General features: G+C 37.6%; 1 protein-coding gene across 10 annotated transcripts in view; it reads left to right on the top strand.

Annotated features, from left to right (window-relative positions):
- Nucleotides 1-25,894, top strand: part of samd8 (sterile alpha motif domain containing 8) — a 93,828-nt gene that overhangs the window by 17,787 nt on the left and 50,147 nt on the right. The window contains exons 1-3 of one of the 10 annotated variants that reach the window (XM_039773341.1): nt 7,445-7,553; nt 9,090-9,202; nt 14,815-14,903. The exons of 1 other annotated variant lie outside the window; for it this stretch is intronic. In XM_039773341.1, coding sequence (XP_039629275.1) covers nt 9,162-9,202; nt 14,815-14,903 — 130 coding nt within the window. In that variant the 5' untranslated portion in view covers nt 7,445-7,553; nt 9,090-9,161. Of the gene's footprint in view, nt 1-6,358; nt 6,407-7,383; nt 7,554-9,089; nt 9,203-14,814; nt 14,904-25,894 lie in introns of those variants that run through there. 8 more of the 10 variants (XM_039773348.1, XM_039773372.1, XM_039773336.1 and 5 more) reach the window with 8 other exon arrangements.

Below are 25,894 nucleotides of genomic sequence, written 5' to 3'. Positions count from 1 at the left end.
GTCAGGGTGGGGCTGTAGGCTTGTGCATATGCATTAAAATTCATGTTGATTGGAATTTATAAAGAGAAAGTGCTTAGAATGTTGCTTATGCAAGTTTTATTATGCATGGGAATTTTTTGTGCGTACGTACATTTCTAGTTTTGTCTGTATGCCATGTTTTACTGTGAGACATCAACACAAATTGATGAATATACACAAGCCAGGTCTGTAACAGAAATAACATCTTGCTGTATTTCTTTATATACCCTGCTTTGTGCCCCAGTAAATACAAATTATTTTTAATATATTGATATTCCAATTGTCCATCACTCACTCAGAATATGGAACCAATGCAGGAAGCACTTTAAGACAGAGAAACTCTTATCCATTGGACCTTTACATGATAATCACCTTTTTCTTCCATCTCAATCCAGCACAACATTTAATGTTTAGAAAGTGTTCAGAATTAAAACACTTAGAGATTTGTATATAGATAATGCCTTTGCATTTTGTGAACAATTATTCTTCAAATTTAACTTCCCATTAACACAATTTTTCTACTACTTACAGATCAGAATCTTCGCTAAAAGGAACCTGCCCAATTTTCCTCACCTCCCACCTATTTATATTCCAGAGGCAATATTGATCAGTATCTCAACAATATATAAAAACATATTAAAGTCACTTCCTTTCAAATATTCTAGGGTACATTAGGAAAAGGATCTTTCACTTAACATGTCTGAAAAGAAGTGCAAGTCAGCCATAGAATACATTCCCGCTTCATATTCACAAAGTATTCAGTCAAAATCTTTTATCAAGCACATTTAACTCATTTAGAATTGTCCAAAATTTATTCAGGGCAAAATTTAACTTCTGAATGTTGCAGTTTAGTCTCACTAGGCCACATGTTTTGGGTGTGCACCAAATTAACATCATTATGGACAGTGGCTATCAGTGGCTGTCATATTCACACCGAACCCATTAACAGCCATGTTTGTTGTACTCCTGCATGGGCTTAAAGTGGAGAAGGACAAATTGATTGTAATAGCTTATACCATTCAACTAGCACATAGACTTATCTTGCTTGGCTGGAAAAATTCCAGCCCCACTGTTATAAGTCAGTGGATAACTGATGTTCTGTACTACTTGAAATCGGAAAAAATGACATTCTTACTTAGAGGATCTATTCAAAACTTTTTAAAAAAATATAGCAAGTTGTAATTAATCAAATCTTAGCATGAGCAGTTATGTCGGGGGGGGGGACGTTATCTTATTTTTTTTAAAGATTATCTCACATTGTAGTCTGTCCTTTCTTTCTCTCAGGTAGGGGTTGGGTTATAGGTTGTTTTCTTCAAATTATATCAATAAAATAAAACAAAAATGTTCTCAAAGCAGAATAGAGTGCATGTTCACCCTTGTCAGAGTGTTCTGGTGCTGAAGGATGATTCTGTTTTATACTTGCTTCTGTAGGTGTTGACTGTTATGGGCCTAATGTTCCCATACACAATGAGTGCTTGCATTCCTGAAATGTGTGGTACCACCAAATACAGGGCCACATAATGAAATGGCATCCGGTCCAGAAAGAGTGGCTGCCTTTCTTGTTTTTCTGGTAGGAAACTCTTAAGTCAGTGGCATAATTGCAATGTCTTGTCACTATTTAATGCCTGTGCACAAAAGCCTGTAGCTTATAATGGTGAGCCTGAGGCCAGCAGCTGAACTGTCTGTGCTGTTTGCTGTTTTTTGGCCATGTCATTTTGCAAAATATACTAAAAAGTAGTTTAGCATATATTTCTAAATCTGAAAGGTCGTTTTTTTGTTTTCCCAAGTCTTGTTATTCTGATTAGCTGTTCATTGGTCATTGAGCTGTGCATGGACTCTCAGTTCTTACTGTCCAGCTTTTTGTCTTTGTATTTAGATGCATTTAAATTAACAAAAGAGATTGAAGGTCCTTTTAATTTTGACTTTTTGGATCTTTTGCAGTCAGTCTTTATGTACGTGATGATGTAATGTAGGAAAATAGTAGTGGTTCTGTATAGCCCTCTCTAATTATGTGCATTAGTTAGGGCATTTGACTGACTAAATTGAATGACTAATAGGAACAAAGACAAAGAGGCCACTTGGTTTCTGTACTTAGAACAATTATTGTTTTTAGATAAGAATAATAATTCAGGAGACTATTGTGATCATGGCGCCAAATAATGGGTGATCTTAACTGATAATAGATCAACATCAGGGTAAAGAAGACATCTGTTGGCTTTGTTAATGATTACAATAAGCATTATTGCCTGTATGTTTTATTTATACTATATTTCCAGACTCAGGATGTATCTTTTACTGTTGGGAATAACTGTTTTTGTTAACCCATTCAAGTACATACGTATTTGTAATAAGCAATTTCCAAGCAAAATTAAGCTGTAATGAATCATTAGCAGACATTTCACAATTGTAAGCAAGTAGCCTTGATATTTCACAGAAATGGTGATTCACAATCAACTTTTCATAATCAGAAATGACATTTAACTTGTCTCACCATATTTTACTTTATGTGTTACGAGTAATTTGGTGGATGGGGGAACTGCAGGCAGGAAAGCATGGCACAAAACAAGGACAGGGTCCAGTAAGTCCTTAAAAAAAGAGGGAGAAAAGATGCACTTATAGGGACACTGCATGCCTTTATGCCAATGCAGAAAGAAGGATATATGCCTTCTAATGTGTTAGAGGCAGCAATTTCCAGGAAGAAGAGAGAAAGGAGTAACCAGGTAGGAATTAGGCATGGCTTTCATCAGCCACTAGTGGTAAAACAAACCAACACAAGCTAAGGTTGCCTTACCATTCTTATAAATATTTAGTGAGGCCATTGAGGGCTGGGGAAAGGCTAAAAGGCTTCCAGGCCATTACACAGTTCCACATGGCTCAGGCTGGAAAAGCAAGGCCTGATTAAACCTTCAAGAGGTTGAGAAGTAACAGGATGCATTGGAGAAGTGTCTTTCTTAAGGGAACTGACGGCCCAGGAGAGTGGTGCCATGAACAGTCATTGGTGGGAGTTCCAGTCTCATACCCTTCTCGAATGGAAGTGTTCTTAAAATGGGTTTACCCTGCCTTAAGCTGTCTTGCTTGCTGAGTCTAGAGTTAGGAGGTTAGTGGGGCAGTGGCTCAGCTTGCATGAAGAAGAGACATGCCATGTTAAATGCATAGACTGAAGGGGTCTGTGTTTGGGAATGGTTGTGCTACATTGGTTGGAAGCTGGTCTCGCCATCCCATATAATAAACTGTGGTCAACAATCTGTACAGGTCCAAACTGCCTGCAGGGTTTTGATGTTTTGAAGTCTGATACTTTGTGCTCTCTTTTTGTTCCTCTCATCCTAGCATTTAGTTATTCAATATAGTCTCTCTTTTTGTATAGTTTGGCTTTTGGACAAGTGAGATGCTGCGATAGTGCTCTCACCTAGTATCACCGCCCCCTGCTTGCTTGGTTTGCCCACCCCCGTGTTTGGTTTACCGGATATACAGTTTAAAGAGATTGTTATTTTCATGTGAATTGTTACATATGCATTATTTTCACTTTTACTTTCAAAATTTTTGTAAAAACAATACTTGTCCTTTATTTCCGGCACCGTGCATAGTTACATCTCTTTCTTGCTAGACGTATAATGCTGCTTGCGTTGTGAAGGGGAGGGGGGGCGGCTGAACCCACGCTAAAGATATGCTGTTGGATCATCTGCTGTCTTTTTGCTGCTTGCGAGTTTCCTGTTCTGTTTGTTGCATGTCATTGTTTTAAGAGCTTGCAGCACAAAAGCAATCCAACAACTGCTAGGTTAGATGTCCGTGGACTTGTTTTAAATGAAGCCTCACTGCCTTGTCTTGCGTGACGTTGTAAAAACAATAATTGTCCTTTATTTCCGGCCCCGGGCGCGGTTAAATCTCTTTCTTGCAGGACGTATAATGCTGCTCGCGTTGGGGGGGGGGACAACTGCTGTCGCACTGCCCTTCGATCATTTTAAAGCCTGTCGTGTCTCTGCTGCTCGCGTTGTGATCGCTTCTCCGTGATCATAAATATACACCTGACTGAATTGTTTTCTTTGAAGTTAAACTTGTCGTTGTTTTAACTGTTGCGGGACCACAGATTCTCATAGCGTATGGTCCATTATTGTGTAAATCTACGTGTTGTGCATTGAATGATGCGAATGCAAAAAGACTTTGTTTTCTGCTTTGCCTTTTATTTCTGACCTTGCTTTGTCCTGCTATTTTTTCAATTACACCTGGTCCTGACGACCTTTTAGTCGTCAACGTTTCATTTATAACGTATTGTCCTTTATACGGTTTATATGCACTGAGACCCTGGTATCTGTCTGTGCTGTGTGCCTTTTACACTACTGATTTTTTTTGCTGGCCGTGCTCTGATATTGCTTGTAAGTAGGGTGTGTCTTGCAAGAATCTCATGTTCTTTATCCCTGCGAGACGGTCCGTGGCCATTCTCTTTCGTCTTGCGGGTCTCTTATTTGTCTTCCATTATCTTAACATGAAGATCACGTATCGTCTCCTAGTCATTCCCTCCCACGGGATTTTTTTTAATAATAACAATTCCAATTTGAAAACTTGAAACGACAGATAAAGATGCACAAATATGAAAAATAACCATTACCTCTTGTACTTTTAAAAATCATTCTGATCTTCTCTAGTTTGACTATAAAAGCATGGGAAGTGGGTTTCAGGTTAAGTTAAGCTTGGTAGATTTTATTATTGTACAGATATATTTTTTGCAGCAGTTATACAATTATAGAACATAATTCCACAATACATTAGCATAAACCAAGAGTCAAGAAATGATGCACATTATCATAATCAGACTGCAGGCTGTATCTAACATTTCCACTGATACAGTGTACTACCACAACTTAATATCGTGTAACAATTGGAGCAGTCAAGGTACAATCCCTGTCTATAATTACTTTGTGATATAGAGATTAGCATTCTTAAAATAAGGCAGTAAAAATATCTGAGCCCCAGGATTAACAATCACAAGTGATATCTAGACCTTTTGTGTGAAATTCCAAGAAACCGAAATAAAGAAAGGAAGGAACCGCTAGATGAGTCCTAAAAAAGGAAAGCATCTCAAATACTTGTCAAAAACCTGAGTGCCTTATTTATATTTTATATTTTTCCTGTCATTGTTCAATAAGTAGTAATTTTATAAGTTAGTCATAATCATCCCTCTATAGTATAACTTCAATGAAGAGATTTTCTTTATGAAATATTTCTGTTAGAATAATGCTAATTATTTGATGGAGTCAAAGAAACAAAGTCATTTTGTGTACTGTTTTAGGTCATTTATGAACAAAGTTTATTTTAAGAGTTGGTTTGTCATTTAATACAGCATATTAAATGCCTTGTTTATGGTTTTATGATGTATCTTTGTCACTGTTTTATCTAGCTGCATGATGTATTGGTGGTTAGAGCTTCTGCCTCATAGCTCAAGTGTTGGTCCTTTTGGCTTGGTCATTGTCTATATGGAGAATGCACATTGTCTTGAAATCTAATTGGATTTTATCTGGACTCTACAATTTCCTCCCATACCCAAAATGCACATGAGCTTGTTTGATTGATGACCCTAAATTACCCCAAAATGAGTAAATGTGAATGTGTTGTGGGCTGCTCAGTAGTACTGGGTTAAGTGTCATTTCCCCACAAACCCTGGCATGTAAAATCAGTATCAATACTAATGATATTACTAGTTGTATTCGTTTTGAAATATTATTTTAGTTTTACGGAGTGGTCCAAGTCTTTAAAAAGAAACAAATTTAGAAACACAACCTTTGGTCCTTCCATTTACAATTAAATTTATTCATTTAGCAGGTGTTTTTTTTTTTTTCCCCGAAAGCAACTTACTGCCAAGGTCAACATAATTGGGTCAGGGTCAGTTATGAGTCTGTGTTGAAATAAATTTTATAAGACTAGGTTACACAACTTGAACCCAAACAATTGGAATAAGTCCTAGACCTTACAAGTAAACAACCATTAAACCAATTAAAGCACAGCAGTAATTCACCTTACCTTAACTGCTAAAAGAACCTAGCATCAGAAATCATTAACAATAAGGAAAATATTCATAACACTGGAACATCTTCAAGTGCTTCTTAAACACACTGCAGGAGTCTGTTGTTCAAATTAATGCTGGCAGCTCATGCCACCAGCGAGGGTCTACACATGAAAAGTTTCTCCAATGAAATTTTATGTCACATGGTATAACTAGATGCCATTCATTGGAAGACCTGTGCAAGCAGAAATGAACAAAGGGACTAATTGAAGCATCAATGACAATGACTTGAGGCTGAAGTGTGCTTCTACAGAAAGCCAGTGACTTCTTTGTGGTATGTACAGAATGTGGATGCTGAGAATGTGACAGCTGAATCTGGGGTTCAAGTATCAGGTTAGACTTTGCTTTTATTCCTCACATACTTTTTTTGAAATCATTTAAAGTAGTACAGAAAAGAGAGAGTAATATTGTAGGGATCAGAGTTAATTCCTATTGAGCACAGAGCAACTGGCCTGCTCTGGAAAAGTTGGTGATCAATAGCAGGACACCCTTATACACACAATGAAACACATCACCAGTTAGCCTAACTGTCTTTGAGATGCAGAAGTAATATCAGAGTACCTGGTGGATATTCTCTCTCTCTCTCTCTCTCTCTCTCACACACCAAAAAGGGAGAACTGCAAAGTTCATTTAGGTATTGACTGGGCAAAGGTCATGTTAAGCTTTATTGATTTATTAGGTATCAGTACTAACCACTGTGATTCCCCTTAAGTTAAATTTGTTTTCTTATGTTGCATATTTGTTCCATGCATTCATTTTCTAAACCCACGTATTCCATTGTAGGATTACTGAAGCATTATATTCCTCAGTATACAATTTGAGATCTGATCCAACTACAGTTGCCAGTGAATTAACACACACATTGTAAGGCAAACCATCTGCAGTCGCTGATCAAGCATCATCAGCTGGGTTCAAATCACACACCCCGATGCTGTCTGTGGGCAGGTTGCATGTTTAATGTTTTGCCCTTTGTCTTCTTTTAACCCAGCTTCTGAAAAGTTGTGGATTTGGACATTGTGTCTGGTGCCCTTACAGAGGGATGAATAACTTGTTCTTGCAATTTATTGGTGTGAACTTTATAATGATTTCCAGTTTCTATTAAATCACAATCTCAAAATTGTCTTTTGGAAATGTTAATCTATGGCACTGGAAACCAACAGAGTGAAGCTGCAGACCTCTGACGTTAGACACGGGACGCTAGACCCTTCTGGAAACACCTACTACGCACTTCCCGATAGATGTCACTGTTTATCTCTGGCTCCTTCATTTGGGTTCGTTGAGCCTTCTCTTGCATTACTGAACACGTCCTTTCCTGACTTTTTGGTGCATACTTCCTGTTTACTGAATGGTTGTCAGTGCATGTTGCTAACGTAGACAGCGATGAGTTGGAGAAGGCGTCGTTTTATGAGGAGTACATCTAGTGCTCCGTCGGGCCGTAATACGGAAGGGAGAGCAGTTAAAATCGAGTGAGTGCCTCTGGGTAAAGTATCTTCCATTTCTGGGTTTTATTCAGAGTGCTGTTTGTCTGGTTTTCCATGACAATGTAGAAGGTGGCGTTGAGAATATTAGATTCATTTTATAACAGCATTTTTGTTAAATCACATGGTTGTGTAAATTTATTAATGTTTCAGATGTAATAATTATTTTATTACATGTTTTAAGTTCTATGTTGTTTAAACAAGTTGCAATCGCTGTCATTTTTTGTAAGTGTCGTGTTCTTGGATCATTAAAGATATGCTTATTCTGGTGTTGTTCCTCTCCTAGTAAACTGTAAGCATCGTTTTACTGTGGGACCCTTTGACACAACTAACGTTTTTCCTGTTAAAATAATTAAATCAGAAAATCGAGCGCAATTAAATCCTACAGCAAGAACATTTTTTTCTCTCGCTAATAATTATTGTTTTCAGGCTTGCTCTGACTGGCAATTTATACAGGTATGTGAATAAGCCGTCAATGACAGAACATGAGGCCACTAAAGCATTTCGAATTTGATGGAACTTAAGGTATTTAAAGGCTCGAGGTAGAAGCATGCAGCCGTTCGGAAAATGATTCGGCTGTTTGGCAGTGATCGAAACCCATCAGGAGGTCTACTGTCTTGCTTTTGGCGGAACAAATCAGGGCAGCGTCTGCTTTATGAAGTTTACAGTTGAAGTCAAGTGTCTTTGTTTCACGTCCAATATTTCATGTACTAGAAAAAGTACATAGACTTAATATTTATACAAGTTTGAAGTGTTTGTGTCAGTCTCAGATGAGCTGATAAATTGTTGTTTACATATTTTTTCTTACTTACATTTATTTTTGCTGAAAGTAAACATGACGTTTTAATTATTGTTTAAAACGTGTTTTCCCTGTTGTAAAATTTAGCATTTTGGTCCTTATGTTTAATTTGGTTCACATTTTTAAAAACATTGTGTTTTCACACTAGTAATATTTAGCATTTTTGTCTGCATTTTTTTCTTTAAAATTCATTTGAAAGCCTATGTGCTCTCCTGAGGAGATGTCGAGATTTTTGGGGTCATTTCAAGTTGATGAAAGCCATTTGCTAATTGATGGGGTTTAATCTCAATCACTGAAATTTGAGTATTATGTGGCGTCTAATAAATTTCCTTTTAATACCATAAGTCAAGTTTAGCTTCTGTTGATTATGCACCACAGTGACGTATTTTGAAATTTATTTAGTTTATGAGAGTGATGATAGCTGTTGCACTGTTTAAACTACAGTATATTCCAGAATGTCATTTTCTACATTTAGACATTCCTAACACTCATCTCATGAACCTTATATTTTTTCACCATCTTTATTATTATAGTATGGAAAGCATGGCTGGAGGGGTGGCAAATTTAGAAATTCTCTACCGCCTGAAAATTCTTTTTGTGTTTCTTTTACACTTTTTTTCACCATGTATCTTTGTACTCTGGTATTGTTCATAATGTATTGTGTTTTTTAAAATATACAAAAATAATTGGCAAATTTTCACATTTGTGATAGTTTTTTTTTATTTTTTTTTTTTTAAAGCTTGTCAGTAAGGTGAACTCCAGGATAATGTAGGGCACCAAACTTAGCACCGATGAAGATAGAACAGCTTTCATGAGAACAGGACATTCACCCTGCCATATCTGTATGATAAGGTACATTCTCCTTCAAAAATTGAAAACCATTCACAAACTTTATCTAGGGCTTATAAACAAATATCACTAAGGGAAAAATGGTCAGCATTTGAAGCTAGGCAATTCAGATCCATTAAGCTGAATATCTTAAGGTTGGTCTATGAAGGAATATAATTCTATTTACAAACTGTACTTGTATTTAAAAATATATGATGCCTTCATTCATACCTTTTATCTCTAGATAAGAATTTTAATATTTTTTTGATATGATACTTATCCATTACTTCTCCAAGTAATACCAAATACAGTACCAACTGTAAATTGTGCACAAATGCATCATTTTAAAGTTTTTATTAGATTAGACTGGATGTTTATTATCATATGCCCTGTGGGAGGTATAATGAAATTCTTGTGCCATAGTTGTAAGGCGGATGGGGGCAGGGAAGTATATACAGTCAGATATGATGTAAAATAAATAAGAGCAGTAGAAGAATGGGCTAATGTACATCATGCAGAACAGAACTGTATAGACATACATATTTTATTTAAAAGTAGTGGAAAAAATAAAGTGCACATGATAGTGCAGGTGTAAATGCAGCAAAGTAACACATAAGCCAGCAGGTGGGTACAGTACAGTGCAGTACAGGGAAGACAAGTACAGGTTTCCAAGAGTTCAATGACCTTGGGGAAGAAGCTGCTCCTGAAGCTGGTGGAACATGTGGTAAGGCTCCAGTAGTGCTTACCACAAGGCAGGAGTGAAAATGGGAGGACTTGGATGACTACCATCAGAGATGATGAATTCAGCCCTCTTCAGACAACTGGAGGAGTAGATGGTAAAAACCTGTGGAATGTCAACCACAATGATTTTAGAAGCAACATAGACAGTCCTGTGGAGGAGTCTGCAATCTGGCCAGGTTACCAGACCACACCGTGATGCATCTGGTCAGGATACTTTATATAGAGCAGCAGTAGATGTTCACCAGTATTTTGGTTTCCACCCAAAAGCTGTTTAGTCTCAGGAAAAATGACCTTTGCTGATCCTTTTTTGAGGATGCATGTGATTCACCACTGAACGCAGTCCCTGATCTGGATACCCAGGAACCTAAAGCTGTTAACTTAATGGACAGGAGAGTTGTTGATGTGGAGTAGAGTGTGATTGCATTGGTTCTCCCAGAAGTCAATAATGACCTTCATTTTTTTTAGCCATATGGCCAGGACTTTTACGTCCTTCCTGTAGCCAACTTCATTATCATTGCTGATGAGGCCATTCATAGTGGTACTATCTGCAAACTGGGTGATATTGTTTCCCTCATGCTTTGGTACACAGTCATAGGTAAATAGAATTGTATAGCAGTCGGATGAAGCAGCAGCCTTGTGGAAGGCCAATATTGGTGAGTAGCCTGGAGGAGATCTTTTGCCAGCCCCCTCTGCCTCAAGCTGTCAGGAAGCCAAACACTCAAGCACAGGAAAAATCTGATGGGATTTTTTTTTAAATGGGAAGAAAAAAATATAATGAGAGGAAAATTGTTTTTTTTTGCTGGATGACAAAAATGTAGTTATATACTGTAGCATAATTTAATCTCAAGATGTAAATCTTTTATGACATTTCTATTGCTATGCCACACAATATGTGATAGCTCATTTTGTCTACTGTCTTTAGTAAACCACAAGTTAGATGGCAAGAAAAATCTGCACTTTCCATCTTGTAATTTACTGTTTACTGTCAGATGCTGCTGCTGCAGCTGCAATGACTTCTCGCTCATACTTGAGTCACATTATAGCCTTGTGCCAGATGAACTCTTGTAACCCCTGTCAAGATCACAGCCAAAGTAAAAAAGCTTTTAGTAATTGTTCTTGAGCAAAAAGCTGAATAGTTCCAAAGTATGCTTCATATAAAAAGTTTGTTTAGTGTATTTTTCCCACACTTGTTTGTTTTTATATATATATATATATATATATATATATATATATATATATATATATATCTATCTATATCTATATATATATTTATATATATATATACTGCTCAAAAGAATTAAAGGAACACTTTTTAATCAGAGTATAGCATAAAGTCAATGAAACTTATGGGATATTAATCTGGTCAGTTAAGTAGCAGAGGGGTTGTTAATCAGTTTCAGCTGCTGTGGTGTTAATGAAATTAACAACAGATGCACTAGAGGGGCAACAATGAGATGACCCCAAAACAGGAATGGTTTAACAGGTGGAGGCCACTGACATTTTCCCTCCTCATCTTTTCTGACTGTTTCTTCACTAGTTTTGCATTTGGCTACAGTCAGTGTCACTACTGGTAGCATAAGGCGATACCTGGACCTTACAGAGGTTGCACAGGTAGTCCAACTTCTCCAGGATGGCACATCAATACGTGTCATTGCCAGAAGGTTTGCTGTGACTCCCTGCACAGTCTCAAGGGCATGGAGGAGATTCTAGGAGACAAGCAGTTACCCTAGGAGAGCTGGAGAGGGCCATAGAAGGTCCATAACCCATCAGCAGGACCAGTATCTGCTCCTTTGGGCAAGGAGGAACAGGATGAGCACTGCCAGAGCCCTACAAAATGACCTCCAGCAGGCCACTGGTGTGAATGTCTCTGACCAAACAACCAGAAAGACTTCATGAGGGTGACCCAAGGGCCCCATGTCCTCTAATGGGCCCTGAGCTCACTGCCCAGCAGCATGCAGCTCAATTGGCATTCGCCATAGAATACCAGAATTGGCAGATGCACCACTGGTGCCCTGTGCTTTTTACAGATGAGAGCAGGTTCACCCTGAGCATGTGACAGAAGTAAAAGGGTCTGGAGAAGCCATGGAGAACATTATGCTGCCTGTAACATCATTCAGCATGAGCAGTTTGGTGGTGGGTTAATGATTGTCTGGGGAGGCATATCCATGGAGGGTCACACAGACCGCTACAGGCTTGACAAAGGCACCTTGGCTGCCATTAGGTATCAGGATGAAATCCTTGGACCCATTGTCAGACCCTATGCTGGTACAGTGGCTCCTGGTGCACGACAATTCCTGGCCTCATGTGGTGAGAGTATGCAGGCAGTTCCTGGAGGATGAAGGAATTGATACCATTGACTGGCCACCACACTTTCCTGACCTAAATCCAATAGAACACCTCTGGAACATTATGTTTTGGTCCATCCAATGCCACCAGGTTGCACCTCAGACTGTCCAGGAGCTCAGTGATGCCCTGGTCCAGATCTGGGAGGAGATCCCCCACAACACCATCTGTCATCTCATTAGAAGCATGCACCGATGTTGTCAGGCATGTATACAAGAACACAGGGGCCATACAAAGTGCTGCGTACAATTTTGAGTTGCTGCAATTAAATTTTGGCAAAATGGACTAGCCTGCCAAATAATTTTTCACTCTGATTTTTGGGTGTCTTTGAATTCAGGGCTCTGTAGGTTGATCATTTTCATTTCCATCAAACAATGTGGCATCCTTTCGTTCCTAACACATTACCCAGTCTATATCAGTATAGATATCCAGGAGGATTTCTTTTTCCCATTGAGATCTGATGTGTTTTCAAAGTGTTCCTTTAATTTTTTGAGCAGTTTATATATATATATATATATATATATATATATATATATACACACACACACACATACATATATATTTATATAGGATAGGAATATGCAAATTTCATTACTTGTTAAAAATTAAAAAGACTACTTTCCACAGTGATGCATTGTTTAGCACTGTTATCTGATGGGCAAAATGACATTGCCCACTTTTCAGTAGCATGACACATAAGAGTTTGCATCTGTAGCCCTCTACTCACTGACCCTTAACATCAAATTCCAGTTACCCTGAAGTTAAAGCTCCAAAGCTGCTATACTGAGATTAACTTCATAGTATGCTTTCTAGCTGTGTCATCCGACAGCACTGCATCAATCACAGGTGAATGACACTTGTGCTAACTCTTAACATTTAACTATTTCTGATACTTCGTCAGTGAATAGAGGTCATAATTCAACAGTTGCCAACCATGACAGACACAACTTTGCACCAATATTAAATGGAAAGTTTTGACTTGTGTGCATCCAAGAATCCAATGAAATACTGTCCATTCGTTCCTTTATAATCCATTGCAAACACTTTATACCCTCTCTCTGCCCCCTTCCTTTCTGGATTTAACATTCTTTATAGATGGACCCCTATTGCCTATGGTGTGGCCATAACAAAAAGGCTGGAGAAACACTTCTACTTCAAAGGGTAATCCAGTGCTGAACTGTAAGAATGAAAGATTGTCTGTAATGAAGTTAGACATGGGTACTGCATTGCATGCGGCCTTACAAAAGGACAGTGTGGTGCACAGGCAAAAGAGACCATTCACAAAAGCAGTGTGTTCATCTTGCAAAGGAATGGAATTGACCGGTGAACTGACTGCCCAGCAGATGTGTTTTTATGCTCAGAAAATAGGGTCATTGTGTCGAACCTCAAAAACTGTAACTGCACTGCATCCAGTATACACAAGGCTGAAAAAGTCAAGAGAGAGAAAAGCATTTGGACAGAAAAAGACATGGTGTGCTCAACATCTTTCCATGTATGCCAGAGAAAGCTCTGCAATGAAAAAGCATTACCTACATCACTTAGACATTAAACTGTCCATAAATACAGTGCTTTACACTTTTTTGATTCTGAGAACTATGTTGTTTGTAGCTTTGTAGTTAGGGTAAAGCCAGCTAATATATTAACATGTATTTATGTTTACTGGTGTTGCCTTAACTGAAAATAACTTGTGTGAAGAATAAGAGTTTAGCTTTTATAATTTTCTCCATCTAAATACATTAGGAAAAATAAACTAACTTTCAATTAATTCCAAGCAGTGTCAGTCACACAGCAGTTTCAGACGCTGTGTTACACATACTGTACACACACAAACCTCTTTACAGAGGCATAGGCAAGTGGAAGCAAGCTGTGATGAAATCAACAACACTACTCTGAAACGTTGGTGAGTGAAATCAGCTAAAAGACCCTGACTCTGGCAATAGCTTTTTTTAAGCTGGTCCTGAGTGACCAAGGTAAGGATTAAAGAAAAAGTTTAGTATTTTTCAAGTTGATGTTATTTTTTCGCAATGATAGTAATATATTAATTTGCCACATAAAATTGTGTTCTAAAGTGAAGAATTTTTAAATGATAAAAATACCTTGTCTGTCCTTGCATCTTACAATAGAGCTTAAGGTAACTGGGGTCTAAACATAGTCCAAAATATAACAAGTACATCCATTTTTCAAAGTATGAATGTTACTGAATATTAATCAGTGTCTTGAGATTGTACAAATATTGTAAAGCAGTGTATCCACATCTCTTTAAATATGAATTAAAAAGTAATCTATAAGTAAGATTAGGCCATTTTAAGAAAGAAAACCATCTCTGCGCCTCATCTTGGCACATTTCCTCTTCCATGACCTTTCACCCCCATGGAGCATGATTTCCACAAACCTGTGTTATGAATGCTGCACACACCATTTTCATTCTGCGAATATGCTGCTTTCTGGCACATTTTTCATTCAGGATTTAGAGAAATAAGGCTATTGTTTTTTTAAATTGCCAAAATGTCGGACTATGAAGTGTTGTCGCTAAAATGTATTTGTATTTGTAGGAGCCAGAATATACTGGTGAGGAAATCTAACAGATTGAAGAGGAAAGAACAGAGACGAGGGCAGACAGGGCAAAATATGCATCTGGAAGGTACTGCAATGCCAATTACAAGGGTGATTCGTGTTGCACTCATAAAAAATGTGAAGCTATGGCCACTCGGGAATAGTGGCTGTGTTATAGGGAGTGGGATGTACTGCTTCCAGATCACTGGAAAAATTAAATCCAAAATTAAACTGGAAAAAATTATCAGACCTGAAGTACCTACTGGGTAGCTTTCATTAGAGTGAATTTGCTTGTTGTTCTTATTTTTGCAGTGTTAAATGCTTACTGAGCATTGATGCATGAGAGATCTGATTGAACAAATGGAGATGTTATTAGTATGTACACAGACAATGATCGTGCACACCATTCAAATCCATGATACTAGATTTGTGAAGCAGCACCACTAAAATTGTTCTACATTGCCACCCTACATAAGAGCTACTCATCTATACAGTATTCAGTTTGTTAGTGAAAGACATTGTTTTTGTTAATATTTTACAGCTGTACATTTCTGCCTGCTGCAGTTGCAGTGGCACTGAAGTGACTATGTTTGGAACTGCAGCTGGCTTCAATAATGGCTCATCAGGAACACATTTTTATTATTCTTTGTCTGCAATAGTCATTCATGGAGAAATGAGTGATACAAACTCACACGTCTTTCTGTAGGTCTTCCATTCCAGTGCTGACATCCAACCTAAATGCTACAAGCCATAACTTAAGGTATTGTGGTTACCATACAGAAGTTGATGTAAACTGTAAGCGCTACATTTTTTAAAAAAATGTTCACATCTCTTTTTTGGTTTATTTGGTTTCTGATCAACTTCCTTATTTATGTATAAACTTCACCCACAATGGCGGCTGTAAGTAGATGACTGAATAGGTAGTGCATTACTACCTCAAGGAAAACCTTGCTGCTTCAGAGTGGTCATGTTTAGTAAATTTAATCTAAAAAACAGAATCGGCCAATTCAGTAAGAAAATCGATTATCAGTATCGACCCTAAAAAAACTGATTGGAGTATCCCTAGTGCTATTCATTGAAAAGATACCCCTACTTATTAATACATGGATGCATTTCTCTGAATAGCTGTATTTTGTACATGATGCAAGTAAGAATCTGGTTTAACTTTTAGTGAAAATTTGTTCACTATCCTTAATTTAGTAAAAGGTATTCTTTGCATTTTTTGCATTTTTAGGAGTTGATATTAGCATGCTCTTAAGGATCACGTTCAGATTGGAAACAAAGAATAAACACTCATATGACATTGATTTTTCTGTGCATGTTCACATACATGCAATTTGTGTCAAATCATTGACTGCAAGCTGAAGTCTTCTACTAAAATTTGGTGTAGATGCTCAGTTCATGAGGTTTGGTGAATCTGAGGTCACAGTGTTTTGTGCATTATCATGAACTCAGTTGGCCACTTTGCCTGCAATTCCCCATTTCTCCAATGTAGCAGTTTGCTTCTAAGCTTCAACTATATTTCTAGCTAGAACTTTTTGCCTGAGCTTCAACTGTATCTCTGGCTAGAATATTTTGTCTATAGAACATTTTATTAGTTGCACTGCTGATTTCATCTGTCAGTCATCATTTATGTAGAGACGTTTTAATGAGATATAATTTTCAGTGTTAGCTTATTGGACTGTAGCTAGCTGAAGTTTTAGCTCTTGTCTTCTTGGTAAAACATTGTTTTAATACGGCAGTTGACAATGACAGTAAGTCTAGATGGAAGGCAGCACGTACGCTGCAGATAATTGATTAGCTGCCTCAAGGCCCTGCTGTCAACCAGTTTGATTGCCAACATTTCATGTTTTATCAATGTACCGCTGCTGCTGCTACTACTATACACCCTCTGTGTACTCTCATCTGACTTTCAGTCATCAGTTTATACTCGACTATGCTGCTATTATGGTAAATGTTGTAATCTGAACATGCAAGTGGCTTTCTTAATTTCTATGTTGTGATGTGTTGTAAATATACAGCTTTTGGTTTCCATCAATGTTTTATGTAGTTGTTCAAAAAGCTTCCACAATCAGTTAACCATTTTGCTCTCTGAATTTGGCTCTACTCTACTTCCAGGTGTAAGATAATCTGATGTGTAGCATAAATATTGTCTTTCTGTGTCAATTTTAGTAAGCAACTTTTCATTTGACTCAGCAAGGCATTTAAGTTTCCATCCATCCATTATCCAACCTGCTGTATCCTAACTACAGGGTCACGGGGTCTGCTGGTGCCAATCCCAGCCAACACAGGTGCAAGGCAGGAAACAAACCCTGGGCAGGGCGCCAGCCCACCGCAGGGCACACACACACACAGGACAATTTAGAATCGCCAGTGCACCTAACCTGCATGTCTTTGGACTGTGGGAGGAAACTGGGGTACCCGGAGGAAACCCACATAGGGAGAACCCGGGAAGTGAACCTGGGTCTCCTAACTGCGAGGCGGCAGCGCTACCCACTGCGCCTCCGTGCTGCCAGCTGTTAAGTTTCCCAACATTTAATTATAATTTGGTAAGGTTGTTCAGGGTAAATTTTCAAGTTAATTGAACAATGTTTAATAATATTTAACATCCTTTAGTCTCTATATTAAAATAGGGTATTACAGTGCATTATAACATTAAAAGAGAAGCTTATAGGCTGATTCCAAGCAATGTAATGTGAGCTATAAGAATCGAAGGAGTGGAATCTTTCTTTTAAGCAAATAAAAACTGAGGTAACATGATGAAGTGTATAAAGTTGAGAAATAGTATTAAATGTGCCAGTTGAAAGCCAGACCTATCTGATGATAACCAAATGTAATTCATTGGGGCAATGCAGTATCACTGAGATGAACGATGATTGGTGCAGTTGAACATTATTAAAAACATTTAAATAACACATTATAATTCAATCCACAAGATGAATTAGCAAACAGAATTTTTGTGTCATTCATGTTTTTTGGGCCCAAATTAGTGTCCATTAGTACAACAACTGAAATCTGACAAACTCATACATCCAATATTTAGATACTATGGGAATGAATGAGATGCACAATAACTCCAGTCAAGGCCTCCGGTCCTGTTTTAGATGTAATTTTGAGTGGGTCCAGTCAAAACCAATAGTAAATCTGTCACCCTGAAAACAACATAACATTTAAGATTTTTATAGGAGTTCTGAATAAAGGATTAATCTTTCATTAAGAAATTTTATTTCACAAACCCAGCATTAAAGTGAAAAAAATTATGAAAAATGTGTAAATTTTATTAAACTGGTATATCTATTAAATGTTACTTTTTAGTAAGCACTACTAACCAGCTAAATTGTCCAACCAAGATGAAAATGTAAATCTCGAAGCAACAATTGTGATACAACTGACAAAGTTACTTAAATCTGATGTTTTTGCAAAATTAGCTTTAAGAAGTGTTTGTAAATGAGATGTTGCAAGTGAAAGTAATTTATGGACAGACTTAGTGATGTTTGGATTTTGGTGTTAATGGTGGTTGGAAGTAATGTTTATTTTTCAATTATTGAACAGAAAATTTAAGTGAATACATTTGTTATACATATATGGCAAGGCAGGTCTGGTAGCCCATGATAATTATATCCTTCATTAGAAATCCTATGCTGCAGTTTCCCCACAAGCAAGTAAATTTACCCCTACATTGGAGGGTAAATTACCTCACACTGTTAAAAGTGGAATTTAGGGCTTGTAAAAAATGGAAGTTGGTTAAGGGTTAATTTCTGCAATAAGGCTAAATGTTGGAAATTCACACAGAAAACAATATATAAATTAAACTAGTTACCAAGTAGTTTATAGTAGTAATATGGGAGATTCCAAATCTTAAATGTTTTGCAAGTGTTGGATGTACCCTAATAAAGTAGACACAGAGAGTTGCTTGTTAAACTGTATTAATCTATCTTCCACTTCGTCAAATCTCAAACATTTTGTATTAGATAGGACTGTATAGACCATTGAAATAAAGGCACAGAACTCCCCATAGACCACATTTTAACCTCAAGGGCAGACACAGTATTTTTTACATTTCAGGGAGGCTAAAAGACAGTTAGAGAGGAATATAGCAGATAAGACGACAGAAAACCCTAAGAGATTCTTTCAGTATTTTAGTAGTAAAAGAATAGTCAAGGAGGAGGTGAAATGCATCAGAAATAGTAAAGGGTAATTAAAAGATACAGACAATGAAATAGCAGATGCCCTAAACTTACATTTTTCTGAGGTGTTCACAAGTGGATAAATTCCCAGAGGTAAATGCAACTACTAAGGAGGTGCTGAGGGATTTGGAAATTGTAGTGGGAGAAGTGCTGCTCAGATTAAATAAGATGAAATCAAACAAATCACCATGACCAGATAATATTCATCCTTGAGTTCTTAAGCCGGCTATTGAGTACATATATAAACCCTATATAATAAGAAAATTAATGGAAGGAATTATTAAGGATAAGATTGAGCAACACCTGGCAAGGACAGGAGTTATTCTGAACAGTCACCATGGATTCAGAAGAGAGAGGTTGTGTTTTACTAACATGCTGGAATTCTATGAGGAGGCAACAAAAGGACACAATCAAAGTGGAGCTTATGATATTATTTATCTTGACTTTCAGAAAGCATTTGATAAGTTGCCACTTGAGAGGTTGGGCATCAAATTAAAAGAAGTGGGAGTTGAGGGTGATGTTTTTAGATGGGTGCAGAGTTGGCTGAGACACAGGAACCAGAGGGTGATGGTGCGAGGAACCTTTTCAGAATTGGCTGATGGTAAGAGTGGTGTTCAGCAGGGGTCAGTGCTAGGGCCGCTGCTATTTTTAATATATATAAATGATTTAGATAGGAATATAAGTAACAAGCTGGTTAAGTTTGCAAATGATACCAAGATTAGGTGGATTAGCAGATAATTTGGAAACCGTTATATTATTACAGAAGGATTTGGATAGCATACAGGTTTGGGCAGATTTATGGCAGATAAAATTAAATGTCAGTAAATGTAAAGTATTACACATAGGAAGTAAAAATGTTAGGTTTGAATACACAGCGGGCGGTTGGAAAATTGAGAGTACACCTTATGAGAAGGATTTAGGAGTCATAGTGGACTATAAGCTATTGACTTCCAGATTGTGTTCAGAAGCCATTAAGAAGACTAACAGAATGTTAGGTTATATAGCACGATGTGTGGAATACAAGTACAAGGAGGTTATGCTCAACCTTTATAATGCACTGATGAGGCCTCATCTTGAGTACTGTGTGCAGTTTTGGTCTCTGAGCTACAAAAAGGACATAGCAGCGCTAGAAAAGGTCCAGACAAGAGCAACTAGGCTGATTCCAGGGCTACAGGGGTTGAATTATGAGGAAAGATTAAAAGAACTGAGCCTTTATAGTTTAAGCAAAAGAAGATTAAGAGGTGACATGATTGAAGTCTTTAAAATTATGAAGGGAATCGGTACAGTGGATCAACTCTGTTATTTTAAAATGAGTTCATCAAGAGCATTTGGACACAGTTGGAAACTTGTTAAGAGTAAATTTCTCACAAACATTAGGAAGTTTTTCTTTACACAAAGAACGATAGACACTTGGAATAAACTACCAAGTAGTGTGGTAGACAGTAAGACGTTAGGGACTTTCAAAACTCGATTTGATGTTTTTTTTTTGGAAGAAATAAGTGGATAGGACTGGCGAGCTTTGCTGGGCTGAATGGCATGTTCTCATCTAGAATGTTCTAATGTTCTAAAAAATTTTTCATAGAAACACAATCCAAATGTATCCTTTAAAAGAACTAATGTGTGCCAAAAATAGTTTCCTCACACCATTACACTAATAACACCATCTTGTCCACAGACTCAAAGAGGACGGCTTCATGCTGCTTACACCAAATTCTCTGTCAGCCTTTGGCATATCACAAAAAAATTTGAGATTAATTAGACCATGCAACATTTTTAATTTGTCTAGTTTTTGGTGAGCCTGTGCTGCCTGTAGAGTTATCTTCCTCTTCTTAGGCCGGAGTTATACTTCACGCGATGCGACGCATGCTGCAGCAGACGCTCCTGCTACGCAAGCGTTGTAGTGTTCATACTTGCGCACATACTTTATGTAAAGCTAGAGGAATCCACCAGGTGGCAGTGCGAGATATTATCACGGTGAGAACATATTCGGCTTCTCTGTGTTGTGAATTGCCTAGAACTCTCATTAAATTCTGATGACACCTTACTGCAATATCTCTGAAAATTATGTTTATTGATTAAATCCATCAATCCAGGGATGTGTCCATTCCAGCAAGCATTGGGCACGAGTGAGAACCAATCCCTGGATGAGGCCTCAGCTCATCACAAGGTGAATACAAGCACTCGCATACACTAGCGTCATTTTAGCGGCACCAAATCTGCATAACTTTAGAAGGAAACCGGAGTACAGTGTAGAATACAAGCAGGAAATACCAGCAAATATATATGCTGCGAGACAGCAGTGCTACCGCTCCACCACTGTGACACCCCCATGTGTGTAATTATTCCCCCCATGTGTGTAATTATTAACAGTATTCATTATTTAAATGAAATTATATGTAAAATGTAGCATACACATTTTAATGCATTTCATCAAGTACAAACCTAAAGCTTCTAAATGTGCAGAGAGTTGGAATATCATACATTTAATTTGTTCTGTATGGTGATCTATTGCTGCTTGCTGCTGCTGTCAAGTCCAAGAAGCTCGTAGCGATTAAAAACTGGGATGATGTTTACGATGGTCTGCATTAATGATAAAGTAAACTACGAGGTTAAAGTGGACATTTAGAGATTAAAGCCGAAATTTCCACTTTAAGCACAAAATACACATTTTCACCGTGTCCTTTATTTTTTTCTCAGTGGCTCAAATACATTACAATGTGCTATACATTATGTTGCTGTTGTTAAGTTGCAAAAATAAAAAAAAAGACAGCACAGAAGATGGTATGTGAGACTTTTAAAATGTATCGTGTCATAAAGATCGGGAATATGCGACGCTTGAATATTAAAGCACCATGAATGCATCTGTATGTCGGCATTTTACTTCACCACATCGAAGCATTCATCTCGTAGGATCTGCATAGAGGCTTTCTGTCACATGTAGATATTAAACAGAGACACTGACGTCACGTTCTGACTTTTAGCACACTGCGCCCCCCAACTTTTTGCGGGTACTGCAACTTGCTCACGTATCACCCTAATTTTTGAGGACCTGCTCAGAGGACGAGTGAATTGAATGCTGAGAATGCGTGGCAGCCATGATGCAGGCGCGTACGTGTTCTGAGCGTGAAGTATAAATCGACCCATACTGTATATGGTACAAGCAGAACCCTGCCTCTGGGGCGGTAGCTTCAAAGTTGAAAGCATTGAGCACATTTGTAAATACTGTAACTTTTTTTTGATTATCTGTGGCCTTTCTGTTTGTCCAAATTATACTGGTCATTGTCCACTAAACCATCTCATTAACAAGGGGTTTTCACTGACAAAGCTACCACTTTGTGTTTGTTGTACCATTTTCTGTAAAACTCTTGAGGCTGTAGTCTATGAAAATGCAGGAGGCAACCTGTTTGAGAGATGCTGACACCAGCAATGATAATAATGATCAAAGTACTGTACTTAGATCTTGTGTCTTGAACATTGTAATGTATGGTTGTACAACAAGTAGATCTCATAACTATGTCTGCTTGGCATTTATATTAAGTGTCAGCCTTATGATTAGCCGTTGGGAGGAATAGGCTGTTTGTGTTAACGAACAGATGTGCCCTGTGAAGTGGTGACTGAATTGCCTGTTCTTGTCAGATTTCCCTGTGTTCTAAGCAAATATTCAGTTTAATTCGTATTTTTAGAGTAGTGTATCTAGATGCAGAACCCAACCTTAGTTTGTTGTTTTGGGTTGTTCATCTTGACAGTGTTTTGGTATCTTCCGTAAAGAAGTATGGTAACAGTCATTGGAGGATTAGCATTTAATGAAGAAGTTTTAATAATTTTATTAGTTTAGTAAATCATTTTTCATGTTTCCTAACGGTGGACCTCTGTAATGTACATGTATCTTTGAGTTTTGATTAGTGAACTTGCATGGTGAATTGTTAATCATTTCAGCTAACATCCATAAAACTTTATCACTGATGATTTTCAGAAGGAAACATTCAGTGCTAAAGGTGAATTTTGAATGCTACACTCCTACTTATTAGCTCATTAGGTTGTTTCTTAGACTTCCACTTGAGTCATAGTCTAAAGGTCAGTAGGATACGCTTGTGTTAACATCCATTTGAGAGAAAATGAAGGGGTTATCACCCCCTGTGAACTGCTGGCAAATTGCTAATAGCCTGGCAATGAATTAAAATGTGCTGAACCCAGTTTCCTGGTAATTCCACAAGATTCTAACTAAAATAATTGTAGCATGTTACTCTGTTTACCTTGACCAATTGGTCAACCTTGATGTTAGGAAGCTGTGTTGACCTCCTTTTATGATATCTATGGGACCTTTTTGCTGTTCCACACAGAATGTCTTTTTTTGGGCATTCTGGTTAATGACAATCCCATGCTGACAGAAAAGCGTCAGTCTGCTCAGACAAGCTCTAGTCAGCACATGCTAAACAAATTAGTAGTGACATGGAGTCAGAGGCAAAGTCCTTTTTATAATCAGAAAGATGATATCCAAAGTTATTTTTAATGTCTTATTAAAATCCTGAACACCACTTTTAATAATGGAGTGCTAGAATGTAGTAGAATAGTTGATAATTTTGCTGTGGAAAAGAGAATATAGCAACTAGTTGTGGCTCAACAATTATTCACTCTCAGATAATACAGGTGATTTTCAATTAGTTAGAATATCATTGAAAAGTTAATTAATTTCAGTAATTCAATTCAAAAGGTGAAACTCATATTGTATAGATTCATTACACACACAGTGATATATTTCAAGCATTTATTTCTTTTCATTTTGCTGATTATGGTCTACTGGTAATGGAAAATCAAAATTCAGTATCTCAGAAGATTAGAATATTACATAAGGCTAATAAGAAAAAATATTTTAAATACAGAACTGTTGGCCTATTGAAAAGTATTTTCATGTATGCACTCAATACTTGGTCGGGGCTCCTTTTGCATGAATTACTGCATCAATGCGGTGTGGCGTGGAATCCCAGGATGCTTTTAATAGTGGGCTTCAGCTCGTCAGTATTGTGGGGTCTGGTGTCTCTCATCTTTGACTTGACAATACCCCATAGGTTCTCTGTGGGGTTCAGGTCAGGTGAATTTGCTGGCCAATCAAGCAAAGTGATACCATGGTCATTAAACCAGGTATCGGTACTTTTGGCAATGTGGGCAGGTGCCAAGTCCTGCTGGAAGATGAAATCAGCATCTCCATTAAGCTTGTCAGCAGAGGGAAGCAGGAAGTGCTCTAATATTTCCTGATAGATGGCTGCACTGACTTTGGACTTGATAAAACACAGTGGACCAACACCAGCAGATGACATGGCTCCCCAAATCATCGCTGACTGTGGAAACTTCACACTGGACCTCAAGCAACTTGGATTCTGTGCCTCTCCAATCTTCCTCCAGATTATGGGACCGTGATTTCCAAATGAAATGCAAAATTAACTTTCATCTGAAAAGAGTACTTTGGACCACTGAGCAACAGTCCAGTCCGTTTTTTCCTTAGCCCAGGTAAGACGCTTCTGATGTTTGTCTCTGGTTTAGGAGTGGCTTGACACAAGGAATGTGACAGTTGTATTCCTTGTGATTCTTCCCCAAATTTTCCCCCAAATTATCCCTGTTGGTTGTGCACCTTTCTGCCACATTTTTTCCTTCCATTCAACTTTCCATTAATATGCTTGGATACAGCACTCTGGGAATAGCCAGCTTCTTTAGCAGTGACCTTTTGTGGCTTATCCTCCTTGTGGAGGGTGTCGATGACTGTCTTCTGGACAACTGTCAAGTCAGCAGTCTTCCCCATGATTATGTGGCCCACTGAACCAGACTGAGAGACCATTTAAAGACTCGGGACACATTTGCATGTGTTTGGAGTTAATTAGCTGAGTGGAGTGTGACACCATGAGTCTACAATATTGAACTTTTTCACAATATTGTAATTTTCTGAGATACTGAATTTTGGGTTTTCATTACCTGTAGGCCATAATCGGCAAAATGAAAAGAAATAAACGGTTGAAATATATCATTGTGTGTATACTGAATCTATATAATATACAGTATATGGAATTTCACTTTTTGAATTGAATTACTGAAACTAACTTTTCAATAATATTCTCATTTATTGAGATACACCTGTATAATATCCCGTAAAAGATATTATAGAAGGTATGTCTAGAAAACTGATGACTGTGGTGAATGAGCTCATAGGAAGGTCTTGAGGACAATTTGAGTGAAGATCACCTGGTGCTAGTAATGTGGTGCATCATGCATTTCCTTATAGATATTCAGTTTAAAGTGCTGCCATGGACAGTAAGGCTGGATTAATACCTGAAGGGCAGAGATAAGAGTAATGATCTAGTCTTTCCGCTCTCCTGACTTAGAAAGCAATTTTGCATTAACTTGTCAGTGTTACATATATAATTCTGTTTGTCAGCTGTGTCATCTGGTTAAAGGATTATTTTGTACATTTAAGTCATTTTATTTTCTTTATATTATGTATTATTTTGGTTGGTACTTCACATACTATTTTATGCATTATTTTGGTTGGTAATTTACATACCTCCGCTAAAGTATGTTTGCTTCCTTCTATCTAGAAAGCAAAACTAAAGTAGACAATGAACCGTCACTAGAGGTGTCCATTTGTTTTCTACCTTTGCAGTAAACTAGGGCTAAATTTCACTGTGAAAAGCACTAGTGTGTTATGTGTTGTAACTGCATTTTCTTCAATGTTTTTATACAAGTGGAACTAGCAATAAACAATTATCACTGTAAAAAATTAACAGATTGGTCAGCTTCTTTCACACAGTTTGATAGCATACATGGTAGCTGAGCTGCTGCTTGTCTAGTGTAGTATGTAAGATACACGTCAGATCATTTTACATCTGGAAGCAGAATAGATGCC

The sequence above is a fragment of the Polypterus senegalus genome, chromosome 1 (assembly GCF_016835505.1).
Source record: "Polypterus senegalus isolate Bchr_013 chromosome 1, ASM1683550v1, whole genome shotgun sequence".
Lineage (NCBI taxonomy): Eukaryota > Metazoa > Chordata > Cladistia > Polypteriformes > Polypteridae > Polypterus > Polypterus senegalus.
This window is presented reverse-complemented; position numbering and strand designations above follow the sequence as displayed.